The 24,517-nt window shown below is 52.0% G+C and overlaps 3 protein-coding genes across 5 annotated transcripts; 1 reads left to right on the top strand and 2 right to left on the bottom strand.

Moving 5' to 3' along the window:
* The first annotated feature begins 5,870 nt into the window (after positions 1–5,870).
* Positions 5,871–12,315, top strand: Trim28 (tripartite motif containing 28). Its single transcript, XM_059245103.1, has 17 exons — positions 5,871–6,219; positions 6,509–6,621; positions 6,780–6,912; positions 9,087–9,222; positions 9,305–9,421; positions 9,493–9,607; positions 9,707–9,853; positions 9,955–10,069; positions 10,154–10,260; positions 10,358–10,394; positions 10,487–10,532; positions 10,617–10,869; positions 10,955–11,274; positions 11,355–11,478; positions 11,581–11,667; positions 11,752–11,889; positions 11,972–12,315. Exons 1-17 carry the CDS (start codon positions 5,871–5,873, stop codon positions 12,146–12,148), a joined length of 2,514 nt encoding a protein of 837 aa, XP_059101086.1. The 3' UTR covers positions 12,149–12,315.
* A 777-nt stretch (positions 12,316–13,092) lies between these two features.
* Positions 13,093–16,146, bottom strand: Chmp2a (charged multivesicular body protein 2A). Of its 3 annotated transcripts, none has more exons than XM_059245211.1 (6): positions 16,013–16,146; positions 15,174–15,387; positions 13,724–13,903; positions 13,519–13,649; positions 13,373–13,434; positions 13,093–13,299 (listed from the first exon to the last, which is right to left on the bottom strand). In XM_059245211.1, exons 2-6 carry the CDS (start codon positions 15,339–15,341, stop codon positions 13,172–13,174), a joined length of 669 nt encoding a protein of 222 aa, XP_059101194.1. In that variant the 5' UTR covers positions 15,342–15,387; positions 16,013–16,146; the 3' UTR covers positions 13,093–13,171. The 3 variants fall into 3 exon arrangements, with proteins under 3 accessions (XP_059101194.1, XP_059101209.1, XP_059101200.1); XM_059245226.1 differs by having other exon boundaries at positions 15,174–15,449; positions 16,013–16,142; XM_059245217.1 differs by lacking the exon at positions 16,013–16,146 and adding an exon at positions 15,878–16,006.
* Positions 16,147–16,647: 501 nt separating this feature from the next.
* Ube2m (ubiquitin conjugating enzyme E2 M) lies at positions 16,648–19,699 on the bottom strand. The gene is made up of 6 exons (XM_059245252.1): positions 19,019–19,699; positions 17,945–18,039; positions 17,807–17,845; positions 17,609–17,712; positions 17,249–17,312; positions 16,648–17,162 (listed from the first exon to the last, which is right to left on the bottom strand). Exons 1-6 carry the CDS (start codon positions 19,125–19,127, stop codon positions 17,022–17,024), a joined length of 552 nt encoding a protein of 183 aa, XP_059101235.1. The 5' UTR covers positions 19,128–19,699; the 3' UTR covers positions 16,648–17,021.
* Between the last annotated feature and the right edge of the window lie 4,818 nt (positions 19,700–24,517).

Below are 24,517 nucleotides of genomic sequence, written 5' to 3'. Positions count from 1 at the left end.
TGCTCTGTAGACCAGGGCATGCGCTGCCATGCTGGCGGCCACCTTGTACCATTTTTGTTTTGTTTTGCTTTGAGACAGGATCTCTATTAGGCAGTTCTGGCCACCATAGATTTTCTCCTTTCCATCCATCATGTTTGAATTTTGAGGGGGGTCTGTTACCCACTTCTGTCTAAAGGAAGTGCATCAGATTCCTCCCCATACCCCTTAAAAAGTTAAAACAAGGTTTCATGGTGGGAAGGGCCTTTCTGGAACGAAGAAAAGGTAGCATGGGACAATCAATGTCGAGTTCACATGTCCTAATCCTGTGAATCTGATGAGCAGTTGCTGGCGTGAGTAATGCTGAAGGCTTTGGGGTCCTGTCTCTCTGTCCAAGTGTCTGTCTGTCTGAGTGTCTCTCTGTTCAAGCATCCACCATTATCATGTAACCCAGGCTGACTTTAAACTTCTGATCTCTTTCCTCTACTTTGAGAGTATGTGATTACAGGTACAGGCCTCCACCCCAGTTTCTTTTTTATTTTTCTTTCTTTCTTTTTTCAAGACAGGGTTTCTCTGTGTAGCTTTGCACCTTTCCTGGAACTCGCTTTGTAGACCAGACTGGCCTCGAACTCACAGAGATCTGCCTGCCTCTGCCTCCCAAGTGCTGGGACTAAAGGCGTGCGCCACCACTGCCAGGCCCCACCCCAGTTTCTTATAGGTCTGGAACCCAAGGCTTTGTGCATACTTGGTTAGCATGCTGTCAACCTTAATTCCCCATTTCTTCATCTTTCTTTTTGCTATACTGGGGATTGAACTTAGGGACTTGAACATGCTAAGCAAGCACTGCTGTACCACTGGGCTATTTCCTCAGTCCTTTGGCTATTTTCTTTTTCTATCATTTTTTTTTTGGCTATTGACTATGCTTCCTTGAATTACTGGCTTTCTCATACGGCAACAGAATCAAACCCTTTCTTTTTTCTTTTTCTTTTTTTTTAACAATTTATTTTTCTTTTCATTTTATGTGCATTAGTGTATGCATGTATGTCTGTGTGAGGGTGTCAGATCTTAGAGTTACAGACAGTTGTTAGCTGCCATGTGGGTGCTGGGAATTGAACCCAGGTCCTCTGGTAGAGCAGTTGTACTTTTCTTTGTTTGTTTGTTTTTTTGAGACAGGGTTTCTCTGTGTAGCTTTGTGCCTTTTCCTGGAACTAACTTGGTAGCCCAGGCTGGCCTCGAACTCATAGAGATCCGCCTGGCTCTGCCTCCCGAGTGCTGGGATTAAAGGCGTGCGCCACCACCGCCCGGCTCAGGAGTTATACTTTTAACCACTGAGCTATCACTCCAGGCCCCCTTTCTTTGTTATAGTATGAGATCTAGTGTCTCCTGGCCTCTCTGATGTTCCTCCTCCACCTGGAAGCCAGCAGAAGGGTGGGGGCTTCCATAGAGTCCAGGCCATCTTTGGATTCGTATGTGATTTTGTTTTCCAGGGATTGCTTTTTCCCATTTGTGACATGGGTACTGCATTAAGCTAAAAGGGGTCTTATAATACACACACACACAAACACACACACACACACACACACACACACACACACACACACACACACATATATATATATATATATATATATATATATATATATATATATACATCCTAACTGGAGAGCCATGATTAATATGAAGTTTAAACTGGTGACAGCCAAGAATAGTGGTGCATGCCCTTAATCCCACTTTAATTCCAGAACCCAGGAAGCAGAGGCAAGCTGATCTCGGTGAGTTAGTTCTAGGACAGCCTGATCTGCATAGGGAGTTTCAGGACAGCCAGGGCTGTGTAGTGAGACACTGCCTGGGGGGTGGTGTGAGGAATGTGTCACTGCTAGACATGATGCTATTCCCCTGTAATCCCAGTTACTCACGAGGCTAAGGCAGAGGAACTCAGGTCATGGCTTGACAGGCCACACAGGGAGTTTAAGACTGTCTTGGGGACTGGGCAATATAGTAGAGCATTGTCTCAAATTAAAACAAACAAACCAACAAGCAAACAAATGACTGGGTATGTAAGTCAGTCAGTGGTCCAGCACTTGCCTAGAGTCCCCCAGTAAATTAGAGGGATGGCTCAGTGGTGGAATGCTGGACTCTCTGGGTTTAATTCTCGACACCATACATCTATATACATATATTAACATGTATCTTAGTTTCTGTAACATCTAAGTGTTTATTGGTTAGGGAAAAAAAGGATCTTTGCAAATGTAATTTCAGTTTTTGTTTTATTTTGTTTCCAAGACAAAGTTTCTCTGTGCAGCCTTGGCTGTCCTGGAATACTCTCTGTAGACCAGGCTGGCTTCCAATCACCTCTGCCTCCCTGGGATTAAAGGCATGTGCCACCATGGCTGGCTGATTTCAGTATTTTTTTTTTTTATAAGATTTATTTATTATGCTGGGCAGTGGTGGTACATGCCTTTAATCTCAGCTCTTGAGAGGCAGAGGCAGGTGGATCTCTGTGAGTTCCAGGTGTAAGGAGTCTGTATTTAATTACGTCATCAGCCTGTGACAGCGTCCCAGCCTAAAAAGCGGGTAGGCCCTCTGTCCATCTCTCTCTTTCCTTTCTGCTCCCTCCTTCCGTCTGTCCTCTCTCTCTCTCTCTCTCTCTTTCTCCTCCTCTCTCTCCCTCTCCCCCCTCTCTCCCCCCTCCCAATAAAGCTCTAAAAAGGTAACCATGGCCTCTGATTCTTCCCACCAGCACTCTCCTCCGCTGGCATGGCCGCTGTGGGTGGCGGCCAGCCACGAGCACCGCGCCATTTAACCAACACCAGGCCATCCTGGTCTACAAAGTGAATTCCAGAACAGCCAGGGCTATTACACAGAGAAATCCTGTCTCGAAAAACCAAAAGTATTCAGTATTCTTAAATGGGGAGATTACTTTTATCCGAGTTTATCTGGTGGGTCCTGTATACATACATTGACATTTTTGTATTTATTTATTTGTTTGTTTAATTTATGTATTTGGATTTTTTTCATTTTTTAAAAAATTATAAAATTTTATGTGTAGGATGCTTTGCCTTCATGTATGTATGTGCACCACATTTGTGGCTGGTGCTGGAGGAAGTCAGGAGAGGACCTTACATCCCTTGGAACCGGACTTACTGATGGTTGTGAGCTACCACGTGGGTGCTGGGAATTGAACCTCCAGTGCTCAGCAAGAGTTGCAAGTGCTCTCTTAATCCTTTGGTTTTGAGGCAGACGTCATTCTGTAGACCAGGCTGACCAGAACTCACTGTGTAGCCCACCTTAGTTTCAGGTTTACTGTAACCCTGCCTCAGCCTCTGAAGAGATATTACAGGAGTAAATTAACAATGTGTCTTTTTGTTTGTTTGTTTTTGGTTGTTGCGGCAGAGTATGTATCCCAACTTGACTTCACTATGTAGCAGAGAGTATGTATTCCAACTTGACTTCACTATGTAGCACAGGCTGTCCTTGAACTCGTCCTGTTCTTCCTCTGCCTCTCCAGTGCTGGGATCATAGGCACCTGCTAATGAACTGGGCTCTAACCAGTGACTGCCCTGCCTATAGGTCTTAGCACCTGTTTCTAGCTACAGGGCTCTTCACTGTTCAGGGACAGTGTCTGATAGTTACTTCTGTACTTTCTACCAATACCCATTTAAAAAATTTAAATTTGCACCCGGTGTGGTCTTGCACGCCTTTAATCCTAGCACTATGGAGGCAGAGGCAGGCGGATCTCTATGAGTTCAAGGTCAGCCTGCTCTACAGAGAGAATTCCAGGACAGCCAGGGCTGTTACACTGAGAAACCCTGTCTTGAAAAAAGAAAAGAAAAAAAAATTGTTGTTGTTGTTGTTGTTGGTGTGTGTGTGTGTGTGTGTGTGTGTGGTGAATGCACGCATGCATGTACACACATGCATCTCATAGTGAGCATGAAGCCAGGACAACCTGAGGGAGTTGGTTCTTTCCTTCCACTTTGTGAGTCTTAGTGATTAAACTCGTGGTCAGGCTTGGTGGCAAGTGTCTCTGTTCCCTGAGCCATCTTCTTAGCCTCCATCACGGCTCTCCCCCATCCCTTGCCCTGGTTCTGATGTGCTGGGGATGCAACCTAGGGCTTCGCACAGGTTAGGCAAGCAAGCGTTCTGCCACTCATTCAAACCCCCAGTCCCCATCATCACCTATTTACTTTGACCTTGTGTCCGGTAACCTAATGTTTGGTCCATGGGTCTAGGTAGACTTGGTTTACAGGCCCCCTTCCCTGGTGATTCTGGGTACCAGCTATGGGTGGGGCTGTTAATTACTCCGCAAATATTTCTAGGGGACGCCCACACTTCCCCTGGTGTTTGCTTCGCCAGCCTCCAGATTATGCCCTCATTTTCAGAGGTAGGAAGTGAGAGTCCAGCGGCTGGGTCTGGTGGGGGCGTGGCCCGCCGAAGGGTGAGCGCTGAGCAGCCTAGGAAGGAACAAAGGCTGGGGCGGGGACAAAGCCCTAGGCCCCCAGCCTGATTGGGAACAAAGGCCACACCCGAGGCAGTGGCGGGACACTCCTCGCCTCTCCGCCGCCACGTGGGAAACACCTGGTCCCGCGCAACAGCAAGAGGCAGCCTTTTGCTGTTGCGAACCCTGGAGCTGCCAGCGTGCAACTCACGGTCGTCCAGACCCAGACTGGGGACCGAGGGTCCTCACTGCACTGCAAAGCAACAGAGGCTTTTACCCTCAGCACGGGAGTGAAATGGGAAGGGGGTCAGAATGCCTTGTCTATACTGATCCTGCTTCTGAGACTCCTAGTCACGCTTAATCTTGCTATTCTCTACCTCAGATTCTTCATTCTACAGCCTGCTCTTCTCAGATAGGTCCTGATTCCTCTCCAGGTCCCTGTTCTTCCCCTCAGATAAGATTCACCACTCAGATCCAACTTCTTATTCTTCTGTGTTAAACGTTCAGTTCGCCCACCTCCAAAAAACCCATCAAAATCAGGACAGCAGATGGCTAACACTAAGAAAGGGTTATCGAGGGACTGGGCAGAGTTTTACAGAACGGCTTCTCAGTAGCTCTCTGTGATCTACGGTTTGACTTGGGGCAACTTTGTGCTTCCCGAGTTTAACAATAAAAAAAAAAAAGTTTGGGTTAAGACCGCCTCCGCGTTCCGGCGGGAACTTCCTTCCTGCTAAAGACCCCGCGCCCCCTCCACCTGGGCTCAAGTCTCTTTGCTCGGCTTGGCCCCGCCCACCCCGCATTGTCCCGCCTCTCCTCCTCGACTATAGGCCGGGTTGAGGCTGCAGACGTCGCCACGCCCGCTGAGGAGGCGGAGCCCGAGGTGCAGCTTTGCAGGACCCGCGCGCCAAAGCACGCGGGGGTCAGCCTTGGTGCACCGTCCCTGGTCCCGGGAGACATCGCGCACGTACTCTGCGGGTGAATCCCGCACCCGCGGACTCGCCACGCAAGCCCTAGGAAGGGCGGCCGCGAGTGCAAGGGAGGGCACTGGCGCCTGCGTAATCTGCCTGTGCCCCGCCCCCGGGCTGCGGTGCCCAACGCGCGTGCGCGGCGGCGTCGGCGCCAGATATTTCTGTCCCGCCTCCAGGCCGCGGCTCTTTCTGCGAGCGGCGCGCGGTCGGGCGGTTGTTAGCCAGTCTTGCGGCGCGCGTCTCGGCAGCAAGGGAGGAGGCGGCGCGGGCGGCGCCGTCGTCTGCAGAGAAGCCGGTAGCCAGCGGCTTGGCCGCATCTCGGCTGCGCCCGGGGCGCGGCGGGCGTCGGCCCAGGAGACGCGTGGCGGAGCTCGGCCTCGCGGCAGCCGCCACTACCCGGCCGTTGGCGGCTGAGCGCCCTTGCGCCTGCGCAGCGGGCTCCGCGCCCCTCCTCCCCTGGGCGGCCCCCCCACCCCCCCGGCGGCGTGTGAATGGCGGCCTCGGCGGCGGCTGCGGCGGCCTCGGCTGCGGCGGCCTCGGCGGCCTCGGCGGCCTCTGGCAGCCCAGGCTCGGGCGAGGGCTCGGCGGGCGGCGAGAAGCGCCCCGCCGCCTCTTCAGCCGCGGCGGCCTCTGCCTCCGCGTCCTCGCCCGCGGGGGGCGGTGGCGAGGCGCAGGAGCTTTTGGAGCACTGCGGCGTGTGTCGCGAGCGCCTGCGGCCCGAGCGGGAGCCTCGGCTGCTGCCCTGCCTGCATTCGGCCTGTAGTGCCTGCCTAGGCCCCGCCACACCGGCCGCAGCGAATAATTCGGGGGATGGCGGCGCGGCGGCGGCGGACGGCGCTAGTGAGTGCTGGGTGGCCGGGTGCCCCTCCCCCTCTCAGCCTGTGTTCGGGACTGCGCCTGTGCGAGAGTATGGGGGCCCGGGTAGGGTTAGGCCTGGTGGCTGAGTGGGGGAACGGGCTCTTGGCCTCTGAGCGATGCCGGTGGCCTGGTCTGGACATAAAGCTGCAAAGTGTGTTTGGAGATGGAGGGAAATAACGCCTAGAAAGGAGAGCGTCTGTGGCTCAGTCCTGGAGTGAGAGGCATGGCTTAGGTGAGCGTCCAGTATTTTTACACGTTCTTGTCCCAGCAGTGGTGGATTGTCCAGTGTGCAAGCAGCAGTGCTACTCCAAAGACATCGTGGAGAATTATTTTATGCGTGATAGTGGCAGCAAGGCTTCTTCTGATGCCCAGGATGCTAACCAGGTGTGTCCTGGGGGGAGTGAATGGCGTGCATGTCCTATTCCGGAGCCTAGCAGGTTCAGGATGCAATCTCAGATTGAGTGCATTATATGCATTTTCTGGGAAGTAAATGCGGGTCTGCTGGGTGGTACTGCCTTTTCTAACCCTCCTTTCTTTCACAGTGCTGCACTAGCTGTGAAGATAATGCCCCAGCCACAAGCTATTGTGTGGAGTGCTCTGAGCCACTGTGTGAGACCTGTGTGGAAGCCCACCAACGGGTGAAGTACACCAAGGACCACACTGTGCGCTCCACGGGTATGTGAAAATTGGGAGGCTGTTGGGGCTGCCCTCATGTCTTTTATTTGCCTAAAATGCCTGCTTGCTGGATGAGTGTTTTTCCAGGGACCTGACACAGAACCCAAAGAAATCCTGGGTTCAGGAGTGCAGACTCTGGGGGTCTGGGTGGAAAAGGTAATGTGTGTAGTTTTTTTTTTTTTCTTTTTTTTGAGACAGCGTTTCTCTATAGCCTTGGCTGTCCTGCCTCTAACACCGCCTGGCTCTGTGTAGAGTTTAAGTATGCTGCAGTCAATACTAAGGATTGAGCTAAGATCATCTTGGAAGAGTGGGTCCTGGTGGTGGACAGCTTAGTATAAGCAGTTAGTGAAGGCAAGATGGAAGTGACTTTGGATTTGATGTTTGTTCTCTGGCACCTGGCTTTAGACTGGTGGGAAAGAGCTCTGGAACAGGAAGGGTTGGTAAGGCTGTTGGTCCATCCATCAGTGAGTGAGGGTGAGTCCTGGAATGATTTAGCAGTTAGTCTCAAGCATTTTCCCTTCCCTTAAGGCAGGCTCATGGTCAGACATCTAGGATTTTATAGCTGTATGGACGGACTAGGTCTTTTTGGGGGGCAGGGGTTTTGTCTGGACTCTTTCTCTCCCCCCCCCCCCCCCAAGTCAGGGTTTCTCTCTGTAGCTTTGCACCTTTCCTGGAACTCACTCTGTAGCCCAGGCTGGCCTCGAACTCACAGAGATCCGCCTGGCTTTGCCTCCAGTGCTGGGATTAAAGGCGTGCGCCACCAACCACCTGGCTTGGTCCAGACTCCTGGGAGCAATTTTTTGATGTGATAGTTGTAGTTCCTCCTGCCCCAGAGGGACAGTGTGATGGTGGTAGTGGAAGGTGTGTGGTGGGGCCTGAGAAGCAGGAGGCATAGGATGCGATCTGCAGGTCCTATCTAATAACACCACAGGACAGATCCAGGGGTACAGCAGTGACATGAAGGAAGCCAAGGCCTGACTGGCCTGTGTTCTAGTAGTACATAGTTTGGACTTGGTTAGTACCGCTTGGATTGGATTAATTAGCATTGGGGAGGAAAGGGACTGATACCACAGTCTATCACTTTCTGTTTTGGTGAGACATTGTCTTGTTGTAGCCCAGGCTGGCCTTGGATTCTTTTTTTGGTTTTTCGAGACAGGGTTTCTCTGTGTAGCTTTGCGCCTTTCCTGGAACTCTTTGGAGACCAGGCTGGCCTCGAACTCAGAGAGATCCGCCTGGCTCTGCCTCCCGAGTGCTGGGATTAAAGGCGTGCGCCACCACCACCACCCAGCTGGCCTTGGATTCTTGATGTTCCTCCCATAGCTCCAAAGTGCTTGGATTAAAATAGGCGATTGTCAGTATGCTTGGTCAACTCACCCCCCCTTTTTTTTCAAGACTTTTTTTTTTCTTTCGGTTAACAGCACTGGCTGTCCTGGAACTTTGTAGAACTGGCTAGCCTCAACTCACAGATACCTACTTTTTTGCCTCCTGGGTGCTAGGATTAAAGGAGTATGTTGCCACGCCCAGCTTTAACTCACTATGTAGACCAGGCTGGTCTTCACACTTAAGGAGATCCTGCTTACTTCTACTTCCCAAGCACTGGAATTAAAGTTGTGTTATGCCAGGGGAAGATAACTCAGTATGTAAATCAGGTTGGTCTCAAACTCAGGTTTGTCTGCCTTTGCCTCCTGAGACCTGGATTATGTACATCCTCTTTCAAGGAGATCAGTCTCACTATAGCGACAAGTCTGGCTTTGAATTCGCTATATGCAGCTCAAGCTTGCCTTGAACTTGGGATCATCATCATCCAATTTCCTGGGCACTGATAATACAATTAGCGTTTTTTAACAGGGAGATACTGTTGTTTTGGTGTCTGGGTGTCATTACTCTGAGCCATCAGGACCTTGTTAATTTGGGGATGGTTTGTTGGCAGGCAGAACGATAACCAGGATATAGTAAAGAGATTCTTCACAAGCTTGTCTTTATCCATTGTGATGGATAGTGTGGTCATCTGGGAGCAGAAAGCTCCATTGTTGATTTAGGTCTTCTCAGTAGGTGTGATTTAGGTCTTCTCAGTAGGTGGGTCAAGGTTGTGGGATGAGCTGGAAATGGGGTCGCAAGGGTTTTGTCTGCCACTTGAGTTGGAGATGGCTAAGGGCATGATTCCAATTTCCCAGGGCCTGCTAAGACTCCTGATGGTGAACGCACAGTCTATTGTAATGTGCACAAGCATGAACCCCTTGTACTGTTTTGTGAGAGCTGTGATACTCTGACCTGCCGGGACTGCCAGCTCAACGCTCACAAGGACCATCAGTGAGTCTCAAGTCAGAGTGGGTAGGTGGATGCCTCCATTTCCAAATTGAGCATGCAGGCTCACTTTTTTGTGTGGTTTTAGGTACCAGTTCTTGGAAGATGCAGTGAGGAACCAACGTAAACTCTTGGCTTCTCTGGTGAAACGTCTTGGGGACAAACATGCCACACTGCAGAAAAACACCAAGGAGGTTCGCAGCTCGTAAGTGCGTTTGCCAGGGCTATTGGGGTCCCAGGGTAAGGTTCCCTGGCTTGACTTGTCTTGTCCATTAGGATCCGCCAGGTGTCTGATGTGCAGAAGCGTGTGCAGGTTGATGTCAAGATGGCCATTCTGCAGATCATGAAGGAGCTGAATAAACGGGGCCGGGTTCTGGTCAATGATGCCCAGGTAAATCTTACACTGTTAGCATGACACCATCTAGGGCAGAGAATGATCCTAGACTCACTGCCTTGCTGTCTTCCTGACCCTGTTCTCCTTGACCTGCAGAAAGTGACGGAGGGGCAGCAGGAGCGTCTGGAGCGCCAGCACTGGACCATGACCAAAATCCAGAAGCATCAGGAACACATTTTGCGATTTGCCTCTTGGGCTCTGGAAAGTGATAACAATACAGCCCTCTTGCTTTCTAAGAAGCTGGTGTGTAGTGGTGGGCTTTATTCAGCTAGATGGCCATTCAACATCTTTGGGACCCTGTAAGTTAGCAAGTGAGCTCATATGCTACCTTTTTGCCCCATTAGATCTATTTCCAGCTGCATCGTGCTCTCAAAATGATTGTGGATCCTGTGGAGCCTCATGGTGAGATGAAGTTTCAGTGGGATCTCAATGCCTGGACCAAGAGTGCTGAGGCTTTTGGTAGGTTGCTTATTCAGTCTTTTTGCTTGACCTGGGGAGCATCCTAGGCAATACTGCACCAACTGAAGATTCTCTCTATTTCAGGCAAGATTGTGGCTGAGCGTCCTGGTACGAACTCCACAGGTCCTGGGCCTATGGCTCCTCCAAGAGCGCCAGGGCCCCTAAACAAGCAAGGGTCTGGCAGCAGCCAGGTGAGCTGGAGAGAGGAGCCAAGAAAGGGGTGAGGGCCATAGGATGCCATGGAGTACTGGTCCCACTTAATGAGCACATTCTCTGTTCTGTCTCTAGCCCATGGAAGTACAGGAGGGCTATGGCTTTGGGTCAGGTAAGTGGTTTTTTTGCCTGGGATTTTATTGAAAACGCTTGGTGCATACCCCGTGTTTTGTCTTTTCTGCCAACTCTGTGTTTTCTGAACAGACGATCCATACTCAAGTGCAGAGCCGCATGTGTCCGGCATGAAGCGGTAAGTGTGACATTGGAGTAGGTGGTATAGTACTGGTGTGGTAGGGATGTGTAAGATCTCATAACAAGGTGTATGTACTTACAGGGCACGCTCTGGTGAGGGAGAGGTAAGTGGCCTCATGCGGAAAGTGCCACGCGTGAGCCTTGAACGCCTGGATCTGGATCTCACTGCTGATAGCCAGCCACCAGTCTTCAAGGTCTTCCCTGGAAGCACCACTGAGGACTACAATCTGATTGTTATTGAGCGTGGTGCTGCTGCAGCAGCTGCTGGTCAGGCTGGGACTGTGCCCCCAGGAGCTCCTGGTGCCCTACCCCTGCCTGGGATGGCCATTGTTAAGGTGAGCCTGTCGTTATAATACAGGACAGTGATTATTAGAGAGTGACACCTGTCACCCCAGATTTGATAACAACACTGTCTTACAGGAAGAAGAGACAGAAGCTGCTATTGGAGCCCCGCCTGCTGCCACTGAAGGTCCTGAGACCAAGCCCGTGTTGATGGCTCTGGGTGAAGGCCCTGGTGCTGAGGGACCCCGCCTGGCTTCACCTAGTGGCAGTACTAGCTCAGGCCTGGAAGTAGTGGCTCCTGAGGGTACCTCAGCCCCAGTAGGTGGACCAGGTATCCTGGATGACAGTGCCACTATTTGCCGTGTCTGTCAGAAGCCAGGTGACCTGGTCATGTGCAACCAGTGTGAATTTTGCTTCCACCTGGATTGCCACCTCCCTGCCCTGCAGGATGTGCCAGGGTAAGTGTGAGGCTGGGCAGGGTCAGATACATCATGGAGGGCTGGTTGTCGTCATTTACATCTCCTACACTTGACCCTAGGGAGGAGTGGAGTTGCTCCCTCTGCCATGTGCTGCCTGACCTGAAGGAGGAAGATGGAAGCCTTAGCCTGGATGGAGCAGATAGCACTGGTGTGGTAGCTAAGCTCTCACCAGCCAACCAGCGGGTGAGGGCTGAATGAGTTGAATTCTTAGGTGTTGGGCGACCTAGTAGCTGAAGTAACTTCTGTTACTTCATGCTGTAACTCTGACTCTCTTGTCCTGTCTAGAAATGTGAGCGTGTCCTTCTGGCCCTGTTCTGCCACGAACCCTGCCGCCCTTTACATCAGCTGGCTACCGAGTCTTCATTTTCCATGGTGAGTTCTAGAACAGGAGAGGTTAGGGATGCTGAGAGGTGGTGGGTGACACCTCCTAAGCCTGTATGTTGTCTCTACCTGCAGGAGCAGCCTGGTGGTACCCTAGACCTGACCCTGATACGTGCTCGCCTCCAAGAGAAGCTGTCGCCCCCTTATAGCTCTCCCCAGGAGTTTGCCCAAGACGTGGGCCGCATGTTCAAGCAGTTCAACAAGCTGACTGAGGTGAGCCTGCAGACTGAAGCAGGGAGGGCGCAGGGGGAGGAAAGCCAGGACCTACTCACCACTCTGCTCTTAATTGGCCCAGGACAAGGCGGATGTGCAGTCCATCATCGGCCTGCAGCGCTTCTTTGAGACGCGCATGAATGATGCCTTTGGTGACACCAAGTTTTCTGCTGTGCTGGTAGAACCGCCACCGCTGAACCTTCCCAGTGCTAGCCTAAGTTCTCAGGAGCTGTCTGGTGGCCCTGGTGATGGTCCCTGAAGCTGGAGCTCTTGTGGTCAGCCCAGTCAAGCTCTGGTCTTTGTCTTTTCACCCCATACCCCCTCCTTTGGTGGCCTGACTCCTGCTCTTGGTGGCCCTGTCCTTTAGTCCCTCCTCACAAAATGGTTTTTACTTCTGTGGATTTAATAAAAATTTCACCGAGTCGATCATGCCTCAGATGTTTTCAGGACTGTGTTCCTGAGGACTTATTATTCCTGTATTATTCACCATATCAAAACCATCCCAGGGGACCTTATCTTTTTGACAGGGTGAAGGATTTGAACACTATCCCTGTGAAACTTGGGTTGAGGTCTTAGATGTACCATGATCCTCCCAGTGGCCAAATAGAAAATCTGGACCTGAAGCTACTCAGATAATCAGCTTGCACTAAAAAGTGGGTTGCATGCTGAGATTCCAGACATTTTTCTTTTTGTCCAACCCTCCCCTCTTCCCCTCTAAAACAGGGTCTGGATTTCCTGGAACTCTGTAAACCCAGGCTGGCCTTTAACTCAGATCTGCCTGCCTTTTGTGTTGGGATTAAAGGTTTGCACTGTCACACCTGGCAAAGAATTTGTTCCTTATTGCTTAGGATCCTGACACCAGTTTGTCATTGACTGATGGTTTGGCCAATGGCCAGTTGAGCCCCAGACTAATCCCAATTGGGCTGACAGTCACCACCTTTTTTTATCCACTGTCATGTTTTATAGGGCAGACCCTGTTCAGTTGGTAGATGGAGGTCTGCATTACCAGGATGCTACTAGCCCACTTGGGGTGGTTGGCCTGTAGTTTTAGTGCCAGTTGCTAAGTGTGGGGCTCGTACCCGATTGGTTCTCAGAGCCTTTTGGATTAAGATCAGTCTTGCCTACTACCCCAAACTCCAACCTAGAGTTGGGTCCCGCTGCCACTAGTCACAAGTTTGGGAAATCTCACAGCCTTGGGGGAAATTATGTCCAAATTTCTTTATTGCGGAGGGGACAGGGTGAAAACCCTGGGCATAGAGTCCGTCCTTTGGAGGAGAGTTGTTCAGTCCCTGCGAAGGTTCTTGAGCCTCTCTTCCAGGTCTGCATCAGCATCAGCCAGGGCTGAGGCTGTGGCTTCTGCTTTCTTCCCACCAGCGGCCACACTGAGTGAGCCACCGGTGGAGGGGAGGTCTGCAGAGAGAGTTGAGGGTCAAGGGCTGTGGCTGAACTTGGGTGGGAAAGAAGATGGGTTTGGAACACTCACTTGATAGCTCGTCTGTGAGGCTCAGTCCCAGCTCATCCAGGACTTGGGACACAACAGCATCACTAGGAAAGAAGGACAACTCATGAGGGCTATGAATGGGCAAGGGGCCTGGAAAACATCCCTGCCTGCCTGTTAACTTTCCACACCTCTCCTCTTCGTCTTCCTCATCACCCATGGCATCATCGATGGCATCATTCATCATTTCTTCCTTCATATCCATGATCTCTGCCTGCCGTTCAAACTCCATCATGATCTTCTGAATCTGGGGTAATTTGAGCTGGAAGAAGGGGGAGGGTGAGTGAGCAGCCTGAAGATCAATGGGGATGGGAAGGTGGACTGAGAGGGACAAACCTGTCTGTTCATGGTGCCCATGGCCTTAGTAACACCCTTCATGGCTTGTGCCATTGAGTTGTTGGATTTTAGAGTCTGTATCTTGAGGGACACAGCCTGGATGTTGGCCCGCATCAGCACAAACTTGCGTACGTATCTCCGGGTACGAACCAGGTCTTTCGCCATGATTCGAACAGCATCCTGCAGTGCATAAAACAATAAACAATGATGCTGTAAAGTTACACTTTATTCCTGTTGAGATCTAGAAGACTAATGGAAACTAACCCAAGTGATTACTTTAAAAATCTCACCTTCCACTCAGGGGTATCACTCCAGCCATCTGTGTAGCCCAGAGTAGCCTACTGGCAATTCTGTCCCTGTTTTCCTAATGCTAGGACTACGGGCACGGGCCCCTGTATTCAGGCTTCTCTGTAATCTGGTCCTTAAATGTAGGGAGGTAGCAGGCCTAGACTCAGTTCTTATCCCTATTCCCTTTTATGTCCAGTGACTTCTTAGAGTTTCTCAGTTTTAACCCCTAGACTGGACCAGAATCTGCCTTGGGCCAGGGCTTGGATGCTGGCAGAGCCTTGCCTAACATGCACAAAATTCTGTAGTCTAATCCCTGGCACTGAAGAAAACAAAACGCCCAACTCTTCCATATGACAGAGCCTAGGTATGCCTCACTGTATCGAATCACATAAAAAATGCATCCAAGATCCAGCTTCCATTCCCTACTTACATGTTACTGGCACACTGACCAACTGTACTCCCGCCCACCTCCCATCCTTACTGGCCTTTGTTTTGTTTTCGAGACAGGGTTTCTCTGTGTAGCTTTGCACCTTTCCTGGAACTATGTAGCCCAGGCTGACCTCGTACTCACAGAGATCCACCTGCCTCTGCTTTCCGAGTGCTGGGGTTAAAGGAGTGTGCCACCCACTGCCCAGCTTCTCACTGGCTTTTTTTTTTTTTTTTGGTTTTTCGAGACAGGGTTTCTCTATGTAGCTTTGCGCCTCTCCTGGAACTCACTTGGTAACCCAGGCTGGCCTCGAACTCACAGAGATCCGCCTGGCTCTGCCTCCCGAGTGCTGGGATTAAAGGCGTGCGCCACCACCGCCTGGCTCTCACTGGCTTTTTTGACAAGGCCAGTTAACACAGGTTATCCTTCATCCTGGCTCACATTGCAGCCTCCAATTCTGTTTGGCTCATGGCCACTCAGTTCTCTCGTTCTCCCGGTTTGTTATGGCTAACATTTGCTGTTGTCTGCTTGATGCACTCCTTGGCTAGCTTCTCTGCAGGCTCACTTATCGTACTAATGTTAAGGAGTTCCTCCCAGTTACCCCAAACTAGGAAATTCCTGCTTAGCTTTCATTCAACTTTCTTCAAAGCACATGTCTTTTATTGTCCTTAAAATAGTGTCTGAGATGGCACCTTGCCTTGTTTGTGTCCCAACCCCTGACCACTTGGCACTTACCATCTGGCCTTGCTTTGCCATCTTTTTGATGTCTGCAATGATTTTCTTTTCTTGGGTTTCTAGCTTCTGCCGCTCCCTGTCCAGCTCCCTCATGGCTCGGTTCAGGGCTCTCTGGTTTTGCCGAAGTAGTTCTTCTGGCGTCTTCCGGCGCCCAAACAACAGGTCCATAGTGGTAGGACTCCACCAGCAGATCTGAGGCAGACGTCAGACCTAGCTGTAGGGTGCAGGGCCCAGAACAGCAAGAGGCAGAAATAGGGTCCTGTCAGTGGTTAGGACCTGGGGACAGGAGGTACGCATGAGTAGTCAAAAAGGATTAGTCAAGGAAGGTCAGAAGTGAGAACAGCCAGAACTAAAGTTACCACTTCTCTGGCTCAGGCGCACCCCCTCCGCCCGCCACTGCCCTGCTTTCACAAACAGTAGGGCAGACTTAAGGGTGTGGTTCTGGAGTATTCCAGGGACCTAGACGTGAGGAGGCACGCCAAGGTGTTTGAGTACTGAGGAAAGGGTGGCTGTGGGGCGCCTCGTCAAGGGAGGATAGGATGCAGTGTGTTCTGAAACCTAGTAAGGTGGAAGCTGGGCGCTAAGGTGAGGTAATAGACCTGAATGATGAGGGGACCTGGCTTGCCGGGGTGGAAGTGGCATTCTACACCCAGGCCGTGACAGACACGGAGGGAAGCTCTTGGGATGTGGAGGAGCCTGCGTACCGAGGGCAGGCAGAGGTGGGGATCTCGATGACGAGGGCAGGGTCGGGCAGACTGTGCGACATCCGATGCCCTAGCCGAGAAGCCCTCCTACGCTGCCGCCCAACCGGGACCTGCGGCCCAGCAGGGGCCACTCACCGGAGCCGAGAGAGCGATGGGCTTCCGCTTCCGGGTCACGCCCCTTTCTTTCCGAAGCCTTGGGCCCCCACCAACGACAGCCCCTCGGTTCGGTAGCCTCTGCTGCCGCCGCCGCCACCGTTTCCGGATTAAACGACATGACGTCACACGGCCCACCCTCTCCCGGAATGCTGGGAAGTGGCAGGACGCACGCGCACAGCCAGCAACAATGCGCATGCGCAAAAGACCCCGCACCTCTGCGGAAGACACAAGTCCCACCCTAGTAACCCTCGCAGGCTCCCAGCAGGATTGCAGCACCACCGGCACCTCGGCCTATTCATTCTGGAAGGCCCATACTCAACCCTTCTTTGGGCGGTTCATTCATGGAATCTTAGCAAGTGCCTGGCAGGGGCCAAATCGGCGGGCCCACACACGGCATAAAGGGGCAAGCCTGGAGATGATCTGTAGGTTCCCTTATGGTGGGGTCGAGGCCAGGTACTGAAATTAGCCGATTCTTTCCATTGCTTGCTCCTCATCTCAGTGAGTGGTCCCACTCAACCCAAGGCCACAGTGGCTACACACTCACTCTCTTCATCACAGACGATGGTGGACCTCACCTGTCCCTCCCACCCCACAGAAGGAAGAGGCAGAGGCCATGCAGTAACATTCCCCTTTAATAGCCTGGTGGGACCTCCAGTGGTGGTGGGGTGGGTTGCCTGGGTCCAGCGACCCAGGACCATTGCCCACTTACCCCACAGTCAAGAGTGGGGTGTTGGACAGCACCCAGCGGGAGGGGGGGGCGCTAAACAAGCCAATTCATTTCCCATCGCTGAGCAGGTCGGGGAGGAGGCAGCACCGACCATAATCACGTGGTGGTTAAAAAAAAATAACTAGGGGCAGGTGACAGGGAGGGGAGGCAAGGCCAAGGCAGGGGCCAAGGCTACCCCACACACCCTACCCGGGCCCCCAATAAATATTTGCAGGGGATGCCTGGGCTGGTAACCCCGGCAGGGATGGGTACTTGCTAACCCTATTTCAGGCAGCGCTCGAAGTAGGTGGACCCGATGTAACCACCTCTCATGGAGCGCTGCACGTTTTGTTCAAACAGCCGCCGGTTGTTCTGCAGGACTTCGGCAGCCTCCTTGTTCAGTGGGTCCTCGGGGTTGGGCTCCTGTGGCCAGTACAAGTGGAAGTTAAACAGGCAAGAGAGGCAGATGGCCAACAAACCCTCAGCCTGCAATGCCTACCCCTACTCACCAAGAAGAGATACTGCAGGCCATAAATTATGGAGTTTATCGTAAGGACTGGCTTCCAGTCCTCTCTGTGGGCAGAGAGCATCAAGGTTATCATGGGTTGGTGAGTGGGAGCCGTCACTGGCCCTGCTAGCACCAGACAGGTCAGGCCCATAGGAGACCCGTAACACTGAAGAGTGAGATGTGAGAAAGGGGTAAGATATGGAACAAGGCAGGCCATGGAGCAAGCCAAGGCCAGGCTATTAAGAAGACAACCTGGAAATGAAAAGACAGAGGATCACAGACCATAAAGGGGAGAGAGGGACAGCCGAGAGGATGCATGGAAGGCAGGCCTTGGGAGGGAAAGGGAAGGCAGTGCCGTCACCTGAGGATGTTGAGGCAGACGTTGCCCTCGAGGTCAATGTTGGGATGATAAACCATTGTCTCACACTTCACCTTGGGGGGGTCATGTGGGTAACCTTGTCCCACCTGGCCCCAGAAAAAGAGAAATGTAGGTTTTTTTGGCTATGCATCAGCTGCTGCTGCTTCTCCACAGAGCCGCCTCTGTCCACTCGGGACTCACCTTAAAACTGAACACAAACTTCCCACTCTTGTAGAAGCCCTGGGAAAGGAAGGGAGAATGAATTAGGGTTCCCTATTCCCTACGGGGCTACCCCTGGTCTGTTCTTGGGAACCCCTGCCACGTTTATTTGACTCTTACCTCATCAGGACAGATAACCAGCTTGAAGTTGAGGAGGTCGTCTGGGTCTGAGAAGCTGATGTCACAAGTCTTGGGCAGGTTGAGCTCGTTAATGTCTAGATTTGGGCAGCAGACAGAGGGAGCGGAAACAGGTGAAAGAAAGGAGGTAGGTCTGGGCAGGTGTCAGCAAAACTTCAAGTCCTCCTTCCGGACCTGTAAGCTCTGTTGTGTGTGTGCTTCACGCCTCTCAGTCTGTACTATATACTCTTCCCCACTTTTCAGTCTCTACATGGACTCTTCTGGATACACAGTATCCCACATACAAGCACCTTCAGTTGGAACTGGATGCCCATCTCTTGGGAAAGGGCAAACCCTTATTATCCCCCTAGACCCCCCACCAGAAGTTCCCACCACACAGTCCCCAAGAACCCCTACTCCCATCATCCTGGTTTTCAAGAGCCCCTGAGCACCCTAAACCTGACGCTCTCTAGTCATGATCTCTATTCACTCTGTTTATCTGTCCATCCTAATTCAAGGACCATGACCCTTCCGACACTAAATCATCCCTTTTCATCAACTAGCCTCCACTGGCCTTCCTCTTCTCCGGGTTATTCCACGCCCAGGTTCCCATCCGACTCCTGAGACTTCTAGCACGGAGCTTATTAAATTGACCCCTCACTCCCATTTCTTAGACCTTGTCACCGTTCTTCTTCTCTTCCCCCTCACCGCAAACTCAAAACTGCTCTGCCCGACTCCTGAGTCCTGGGCTACAAGACCCCAAAATAATACACTAAACCGTTTCCTACTTATCTCCAACTCACAACCTTCACCTTATCCTCACGGCCCGTCACCCCAAAGCAAAGTTCCCGTCTGGCTCTCAAACTATGCCCCTCCCCTAACAGATTCCAGGTCCCTAACAATCCAGGCCTTAGTATCCCAACGCCCCACACCCGGCCCCAATCTCTGACCCTCCCCAGTGACCGCACCCCCGGTCCCGCATCACAACCCTCGCACCCTGACTTCCGATACCCCTCCTCAGCGGCTGCATTTTCACACCCCGGTCCCTGACCTCAAACGCGGGGTCCCGACCCCTACCCTTCTGGATCCGGAGCTGCGCCGCCGACGCCTTCTTGCTGCTGCCCTTGGTGCCGCCGGCCGACTCCTCCTCCTTCTTCTGCTGCTTCAGCGAGAACAGCTTGATCATCCTGCCGCCGCCGCCGCCGCAGCCGCCGCGGGGCCCGGGACCCCGGCCACCCGGCCCCCCGCCGCCTCCTGCGCCGCTTCCGCTCCTCGGACCCGCTGCCGCGGCCTCCTCCGCTGCCGCCGCCGCCCGCCCGGCCTGCCGCGCTGCTCCGCGCCCACCACACGGCCCGCCTCGGCTCCCGTAGTCCGGCTCTTGGCCTGGCTTAGCGCCTCGGGTGCGTTCGGAGGCGCTCGGGAGGACTCGGCGATCCTCGGCCCCGCCCCTGCTTCGGCCCCCGCGCCCTCCTCCCCCTCTTCCGCTCAGGTCTTGTGAGGCCCCGCTGCGGCTGCGGACGATGGCCTTCCCGGTTCCGCCACTCTCCGGCCAACTTGCTCCCTCTGCGAGGAGGCTGCGGTGAGGTGGAAGGAGGAGGTGGCAGCCGCGCTGGCGGCCGCAGGGTACCGACAGAGGCTCAGCTTCCGCGGCAGGCGCGGCTTCGCTGCGGAGGTCGGCAACGGCCTCGGGCGCCCCGCCGCTTCGGCACTTTCCGCCGCCTGCCCACTTCGGTTCTTCCTGTCCCGGCTGCGTTCTGCGCCTGCGCAACCCTTGCAGCCCCCAGGTTGCTCCTCGTTGGAGTTTTGGGTTCGGTCTTCTTCGGTTAAGCTCGGGTATTTCCGTTTGTGAAGGTGACTATTCGGCGGTCCAGCGGGTACTTCCTGGGAAGCGCACCCAGCAGAGCAGGAAGCGGTACTTGCAACCATTTTTGATCGAGGCGGGTAGTGGCTGTTTGGTTGTCGGTGGTTCCATTTAATGTTGCGCTTATGCGGAGCGTAGCGGGAATGGGCTAGAATGGATCTTGCTCTCTGTGGGCTCAGCAAAGGCAGAGCCTGGGCGTTATAAGGGACATTGTCTGAGCTCTCTTAATCTCATCGCAAACCCAGATTGCGATTGATGTAAACTAGCTTAAAACTCGTATTGTTCTGGAGGCTGAGACATCAGGTTCACTTGAGCCCAGGCGTTCAGGGACATCCTAGGCAACCAACACATGAGACCCTTGTTCCTTAAAATAGATTTCTATTGTGCAGCAGAGGGTGTGCACTGTGTAGTTTTACGGTCCAAGGTGGACATGGGTATAGGGCTCATAGCTGCGGCCTAGAGACCAGCAGAAATGGCGTTGTGCCTCTTGACGGACCTAGGTTGAGTCAGCTCGCATCCAGTCACAGCTCAGGGTGCTTGGGAGGTGGGAGGAAATAGCTCAGGATGGGCCAGTGACTTCCGACTGTCATCTAGGAAACCAGCAAGCGGCCACAATCGCTGTTAGGAGCTTCTGCTGCTTGTCTGGTCACCACTTGAAAAACGTGCCTGGAACAGGTTGGGACTCCGTCCATTCCGCTCCTTTATAAAGGCCCTTCTTTGCCATCTGACAGATCTCCGGTGCTACCCATCATGAACCACGGTCCTACATTTGGGACTTGGTACACCCTTGCCCACATTTTCCTGTTTTTTTTTGTTTTGTTTTGTTTTGTTTTGTTTTTTGTTTTTTCGAGACCGGGTTTCTGTGTAGCCCTGGCTGTCCTGGAACTCACTATGTAGCTCTGCCTGCCTCTGCCTCCTGAGTGCTGGGATTAAAGTCATCTCAGTTGCCCACCCCCAGCATCTTTTCTTGGCTTTATCTTTAAAAGCTGAGAGAAGTTTGGGCCAAGGACGGGGCCTCAGCTTGGGTCTGGTGCCACCCACCTGTCCTCACACCTCAGCCTCCACTCACAGCCCATTCTGAGACCCAGGGGGAAAACAAAACAAAGCAAAGCAAACAAACAAACAAAAAACCAAACCTACTCCAGAACTAATCTTCACTGTTTACTCAGCTACCCCTACTCCATGTTCATTATTGTATAGCTGCTGTGGCTTTATCTGTCTTCCTCCAGACAGGATCTATCTCTGGAGCTCAAACTCAGTATGTAGCCCAGGCTGACCTTGCACTCACGTCATTTTCTTGCCTCAGTTTTCAGAGTGCTGTGATTACAGGTATATTCCTCCATACCTGGCCCATCCAGAGGCCAATGGTTGTGGCTAGATGGGGCTCGGGCTGTTCTCTGTAGTCCTGCAGTTCTACTGGAGTGTGGGAGCACTTGCCTGCCAGTGTCCTTCAGCACTCCTGAGAGTCTAAAGTCTCCTTCTCTTGGTTCAGGATCTTTGGTGGTCTGTGAGGCAGGAGAGAAGAACACTGAAAATTATGGGGACCCGAAGGAATAGCGTCTCTGACCCTGGAGCCTGGAGAAGCAAGAATGCCAGTACAATTAACAGTTGCTTAAAGGTTTTTCTCCCTTCTCAGCTGTAAACCTGCAATGTTCTAGGAATCTCACCAGAAATTCCATTTACAGGGAAAGGATGTGTACTGAACCTGAACAATTCTAGTAGCTTCTGGTTTTACCTTATGAGATTACAGTTCCATCCAAGGCATCTCTGGAGCTAGTCTCCAATCTTTTTTTGGTTTTTCGAGACAGGGTTTCTTTGTGTAGCTTTGCGCCTTTCCTGGAACTCGCTTTGGAGACCAGGCTGGCCTCGAACTCACAGAGATCCACCTGGCTCTGCCTCCCGAGTGCTGGGATTAAAGGCGTGCGCCACCACCGCCCGGCCAGTCTCCAATCTTTTATTTTTTATTTTATTTTATTTTTTGGTTTTTCGAGACAGGGTTTCTCTGTGTAGCTTTGCACCTGTCCTGGAACTCACTCTGTAGCCCAGGCTGGCCTCGAACTCACAGAGATCCACCTGCCTCTGCCTCCCAAGTGCTGGGATTAAAGGCATGCGCCACCACTGACCGGCTTCCAATCTTTTCAAAAGAGGAAAGGAAACAAGTTTCTTTTTTTTTTTTTTTTTAGGTTTTTCGAGACAGGGTTTCTCTGTGTAGTTTTTTTCCTTTCCTGGAACTCACTCTGTAGCGCAGGTTGGCCTCGAATTCACAGAGATCTGCCTGTCTCTGCCTCCCGAGTGCTAGGATTAAAGGCGTGTACCACTACTGCCGCCGCCGGCAGGAAACAGGTTTCTTAGCAACTATTTGAAGTGTAGCTTGAGAACCACCAAAAAGGTATTATATGTGGCTAATGCTAAGACAATTGAGACTCTTCCTTGAGGATTCCATATCCACTGCTTCCCCCATTCTTCCATGGGAAACATATACCCACACTTGGTTAAGTCTTTTTTGAGCACTTCTCTCATGCTTAAAGATGATATTAAAGTATCTTTAATAAAATCTCCAACTTTGCTTCATACTGGCTAGGGCTGAAATTCTTTTCTGCACTGGAACCATGAATCTCAGTTTAATCTGAGTCCAGGTCTCTCTAAGATTATGGAGCTGTGTCTTTGTCCCTTTACAGCTGACAGTTGGAGGGGACAAGGGAGTGTCATAGGGACCGGGGACCCCCATCTTACTCTGTCACACAGGATCAGCCTCCGACTTGGTTTGACTTGTCTTCTTTACTTGATGCCAGGTCCCAGTTTGGGGTATCAACATGAAATGGCAGGAACAGGTGAAGCTATTCCCACAGAAGTGGCTTGGACATGCAGGCCTTAAAATGGTATTCCTGGGAACTCCCAGAGCCAGTCTGACACCCAGCGAAGACCTCCACTGGGATTTAGGGCTTAAGCTGAATCATGCTAAATAGATCTCCTTTGACAACTGCACCCCAGTAATCCATGGGAGTGGGCAACTGTGTCAAAGTTATAGTCAGTGAGATGGAAGGGAAGATGGCTATTGAAAAGGAAGCAATGGCATGGGGCACCTGGCCTGAAGTGTCCGGGATCATGGAAACTGTTGGCAGCTGTATTTCCTGTGACTTCCTGCTGAATGCAGCCCTGAAGACTCCCTAGTATGAAGGAGACCCTTGTAGAGCTATGAACAAAGCCATGGTGGAAGGGGCGTGTAGTTAGAGTGAGAGGAACCAATTGCAGAGGTTAGCAACTGGGCCTGGGCCTGAAGCCTGTGCTCCCCATTTTGGGGTCTTCTTCTTAGTACCTGTTAGTTGCAAACCCATGGGGACCAGAAAATCTTGAAATGTCTGAGTTTCCGGGTCTAACCTCCCAATCTGGCGTGTATCCATCCCGTGGCCATCTTCCATGGTCGCTCCTCAGTGCTCATCTCTGTGGTGGGAAGAAAGCTTGTCTGCTTATGACTGTTTCAGGGGTTCGATGGTAGAGTGCTGTTAGGATGAGAGTGACTGGACAGTGAGTTTGGGCACAGGGAAACTATGTCATGGGCATTGCTGGTATTAGCTCAGCAAGATGGAGAGCTTGAGAGGTGGGCAATCCCTTTGGAGGCTTGAGTGTTCTTCCATGCCCTGCCGGGCTCTGGAATGTGGTGAGAATGGCAGGGAAGACACCATGAGATCCTGTCTCCTCTGGGCTCTAGACTTAGCTATCACTGCAGGGCCGAGACTCCACAGAGGCCTCTTAGCCTGCTGCTCTGGGAAACAAGGTGCCACGGGAAGGGTGGCCTTCCACCGGCAAAACACCACCTGGCAGCTAAGGCCCTTCTAGTGGTCTACACACTCCCCAGAGCCAGGCCTTCTAGCTCCCCGGAGAGAACACCCCTGAAGGGCCTTCCTCAGGATTCTCAATCACCCCGGCACAGGATAATCAATGAATGGCTACTCCCAAGTCCTACCTCCTTGACAGTTCATCACTTAAAAATGTAAAGCTTGCAGATCTTCACTGTTAAGCCTGCCCACTTTTCTGAGTTCTAGCTCAAAAAGCATAACTTCTTATCCCCACTCTCTTTGGATACCTGCAATAGTCCTAAGTGTGCTTGTCTTGATACTCGGGACATTCTCATTCTGATAACCCCAGCGCTCTGCTCCCATCCAGCTGATTGCTGACAACCATAGCTGAACCTGCCTGCTTTCTGGGACCCTGACTCAAATGGCATGGTTCTCTCTTCCTCTTACCCTCTCTTTCCTGCCCATCTCTCTCCTCTCAGCAGCAACCAAGATTTAACAACTTTCCTGATTTGTTTTTCCCTCCAGCTCATAAGAATGGTCCTCAAAGTACAAGACATTGATCCCAGAGCCTGGCGAATGCTAGGCAAACAGCTCCCAATAAACTACATTCCCAGCCGTGGCCCCCTTTTAATGACTTTCCCCATTATTTATTTACTTGTGTGTGTATATGTGCACACACAACACAGAAAACACACACACACACAGCTTGTGCAGGTCAGAGGACAACTTTCATGAGTTTGTTGTCTCCTTCCAACATGTGGGTTCTAGGGATCAAACTCAGGGCATCAGGCTTGATGATGGCTTTACCGCTAAGCCATCCTCCTACTCACCCCATAAGCCCTGTATTTTTGTTTGTTTGTTTTTTATTTAAAAAACAGGTTTCTTTGTAGGCCAAGCAGGCCGTGAACTAGCTAGCAG

This window comes from Peromyscus eremicus, chromosome 1 (assembly GCF_949786415.1).
Source record: "Peromyscus eremicus chromosome 1, PerEre_H2_v1, whole genome shotgun sequence".
Taxonomy (NCBI): Eukaryota; Metazoa; Chordata; class Mammalia; order Rodentia; family Cricetidae; genus Peromyscus; species Peromyscus eremicus.
The sequence above is the reverse complement of the archived record's forward strand: the minus strand, read 5'-3'. Positions and strand labels throughout refer to the sequence as shown.

Bases quoted from the DNA above. Each gene is read 5' to 3' on its own strand.
- Trim28 (XM_059245103.1), top strand. From the start codon at position 5,871: ATGGCGGCCTCGGCGGCGGCTGCGGCGGCCTCGGCTGCGGCGGCCTCG. The intron at 6,220-6,508 runs GTGAGTGCTGGG...TTGTCCCAGCAG, and splicing joins GGCGGCGGCGGACGGCGCTA to TGGTGGATTGTCCAGTGTGC. The intron at 11,890-11,971 runs GTGAGCCTGCAG...TAATTGGCCCAG, and splicing joins AGTTCAACAAGCTGACTGAG to GACAAGGCGGATGTGCAGTC.
- Chmp2a (XM_059245211.1), bottom strand. From the start codon at position 15,341: ATGGACCTGTTGTTTGGGCGCCGGAAGACGCCAGAAGAACTACTTCGG. The intron at 13,904-15,173 runs GTAAGTGCCAAG...TATGCACTGCAG, and splicing joins TGGCAAAGCAAGGCCAGATG to GATGCTGTTCGAATCATGGC. The intron at 13,435-13,518 runs GTGTGGAAAGTT...CTTCTTTCCTAG, and splicing joins GAGGAAGACGAAGAGGAGAG to TGATGCTGTTGTGTCCCAAG.
- Ube2m (XM_059245252.1), bottom strand. From the start codon at position 19,127: ATGATCAAGCTGTTCTCGCTGAAGCAGCAGAAGAAGGAGGAGGAGTCG. The intron at 18,040-19,018 runs GTAGGGGTCGGG...GCCCAAATCTAG, and splicing joins GCAGCTCCGGATCCAGAAGG to ACATTAACGAGCTCAACCTG. The intron at 17,163-17,248 runs GTGAGTAGGGGT...TACTGGCCACAG, and splicing joins GCCTGCAGTATCTCTTCTTG to GAGCCCAACCCCGAGGACCC.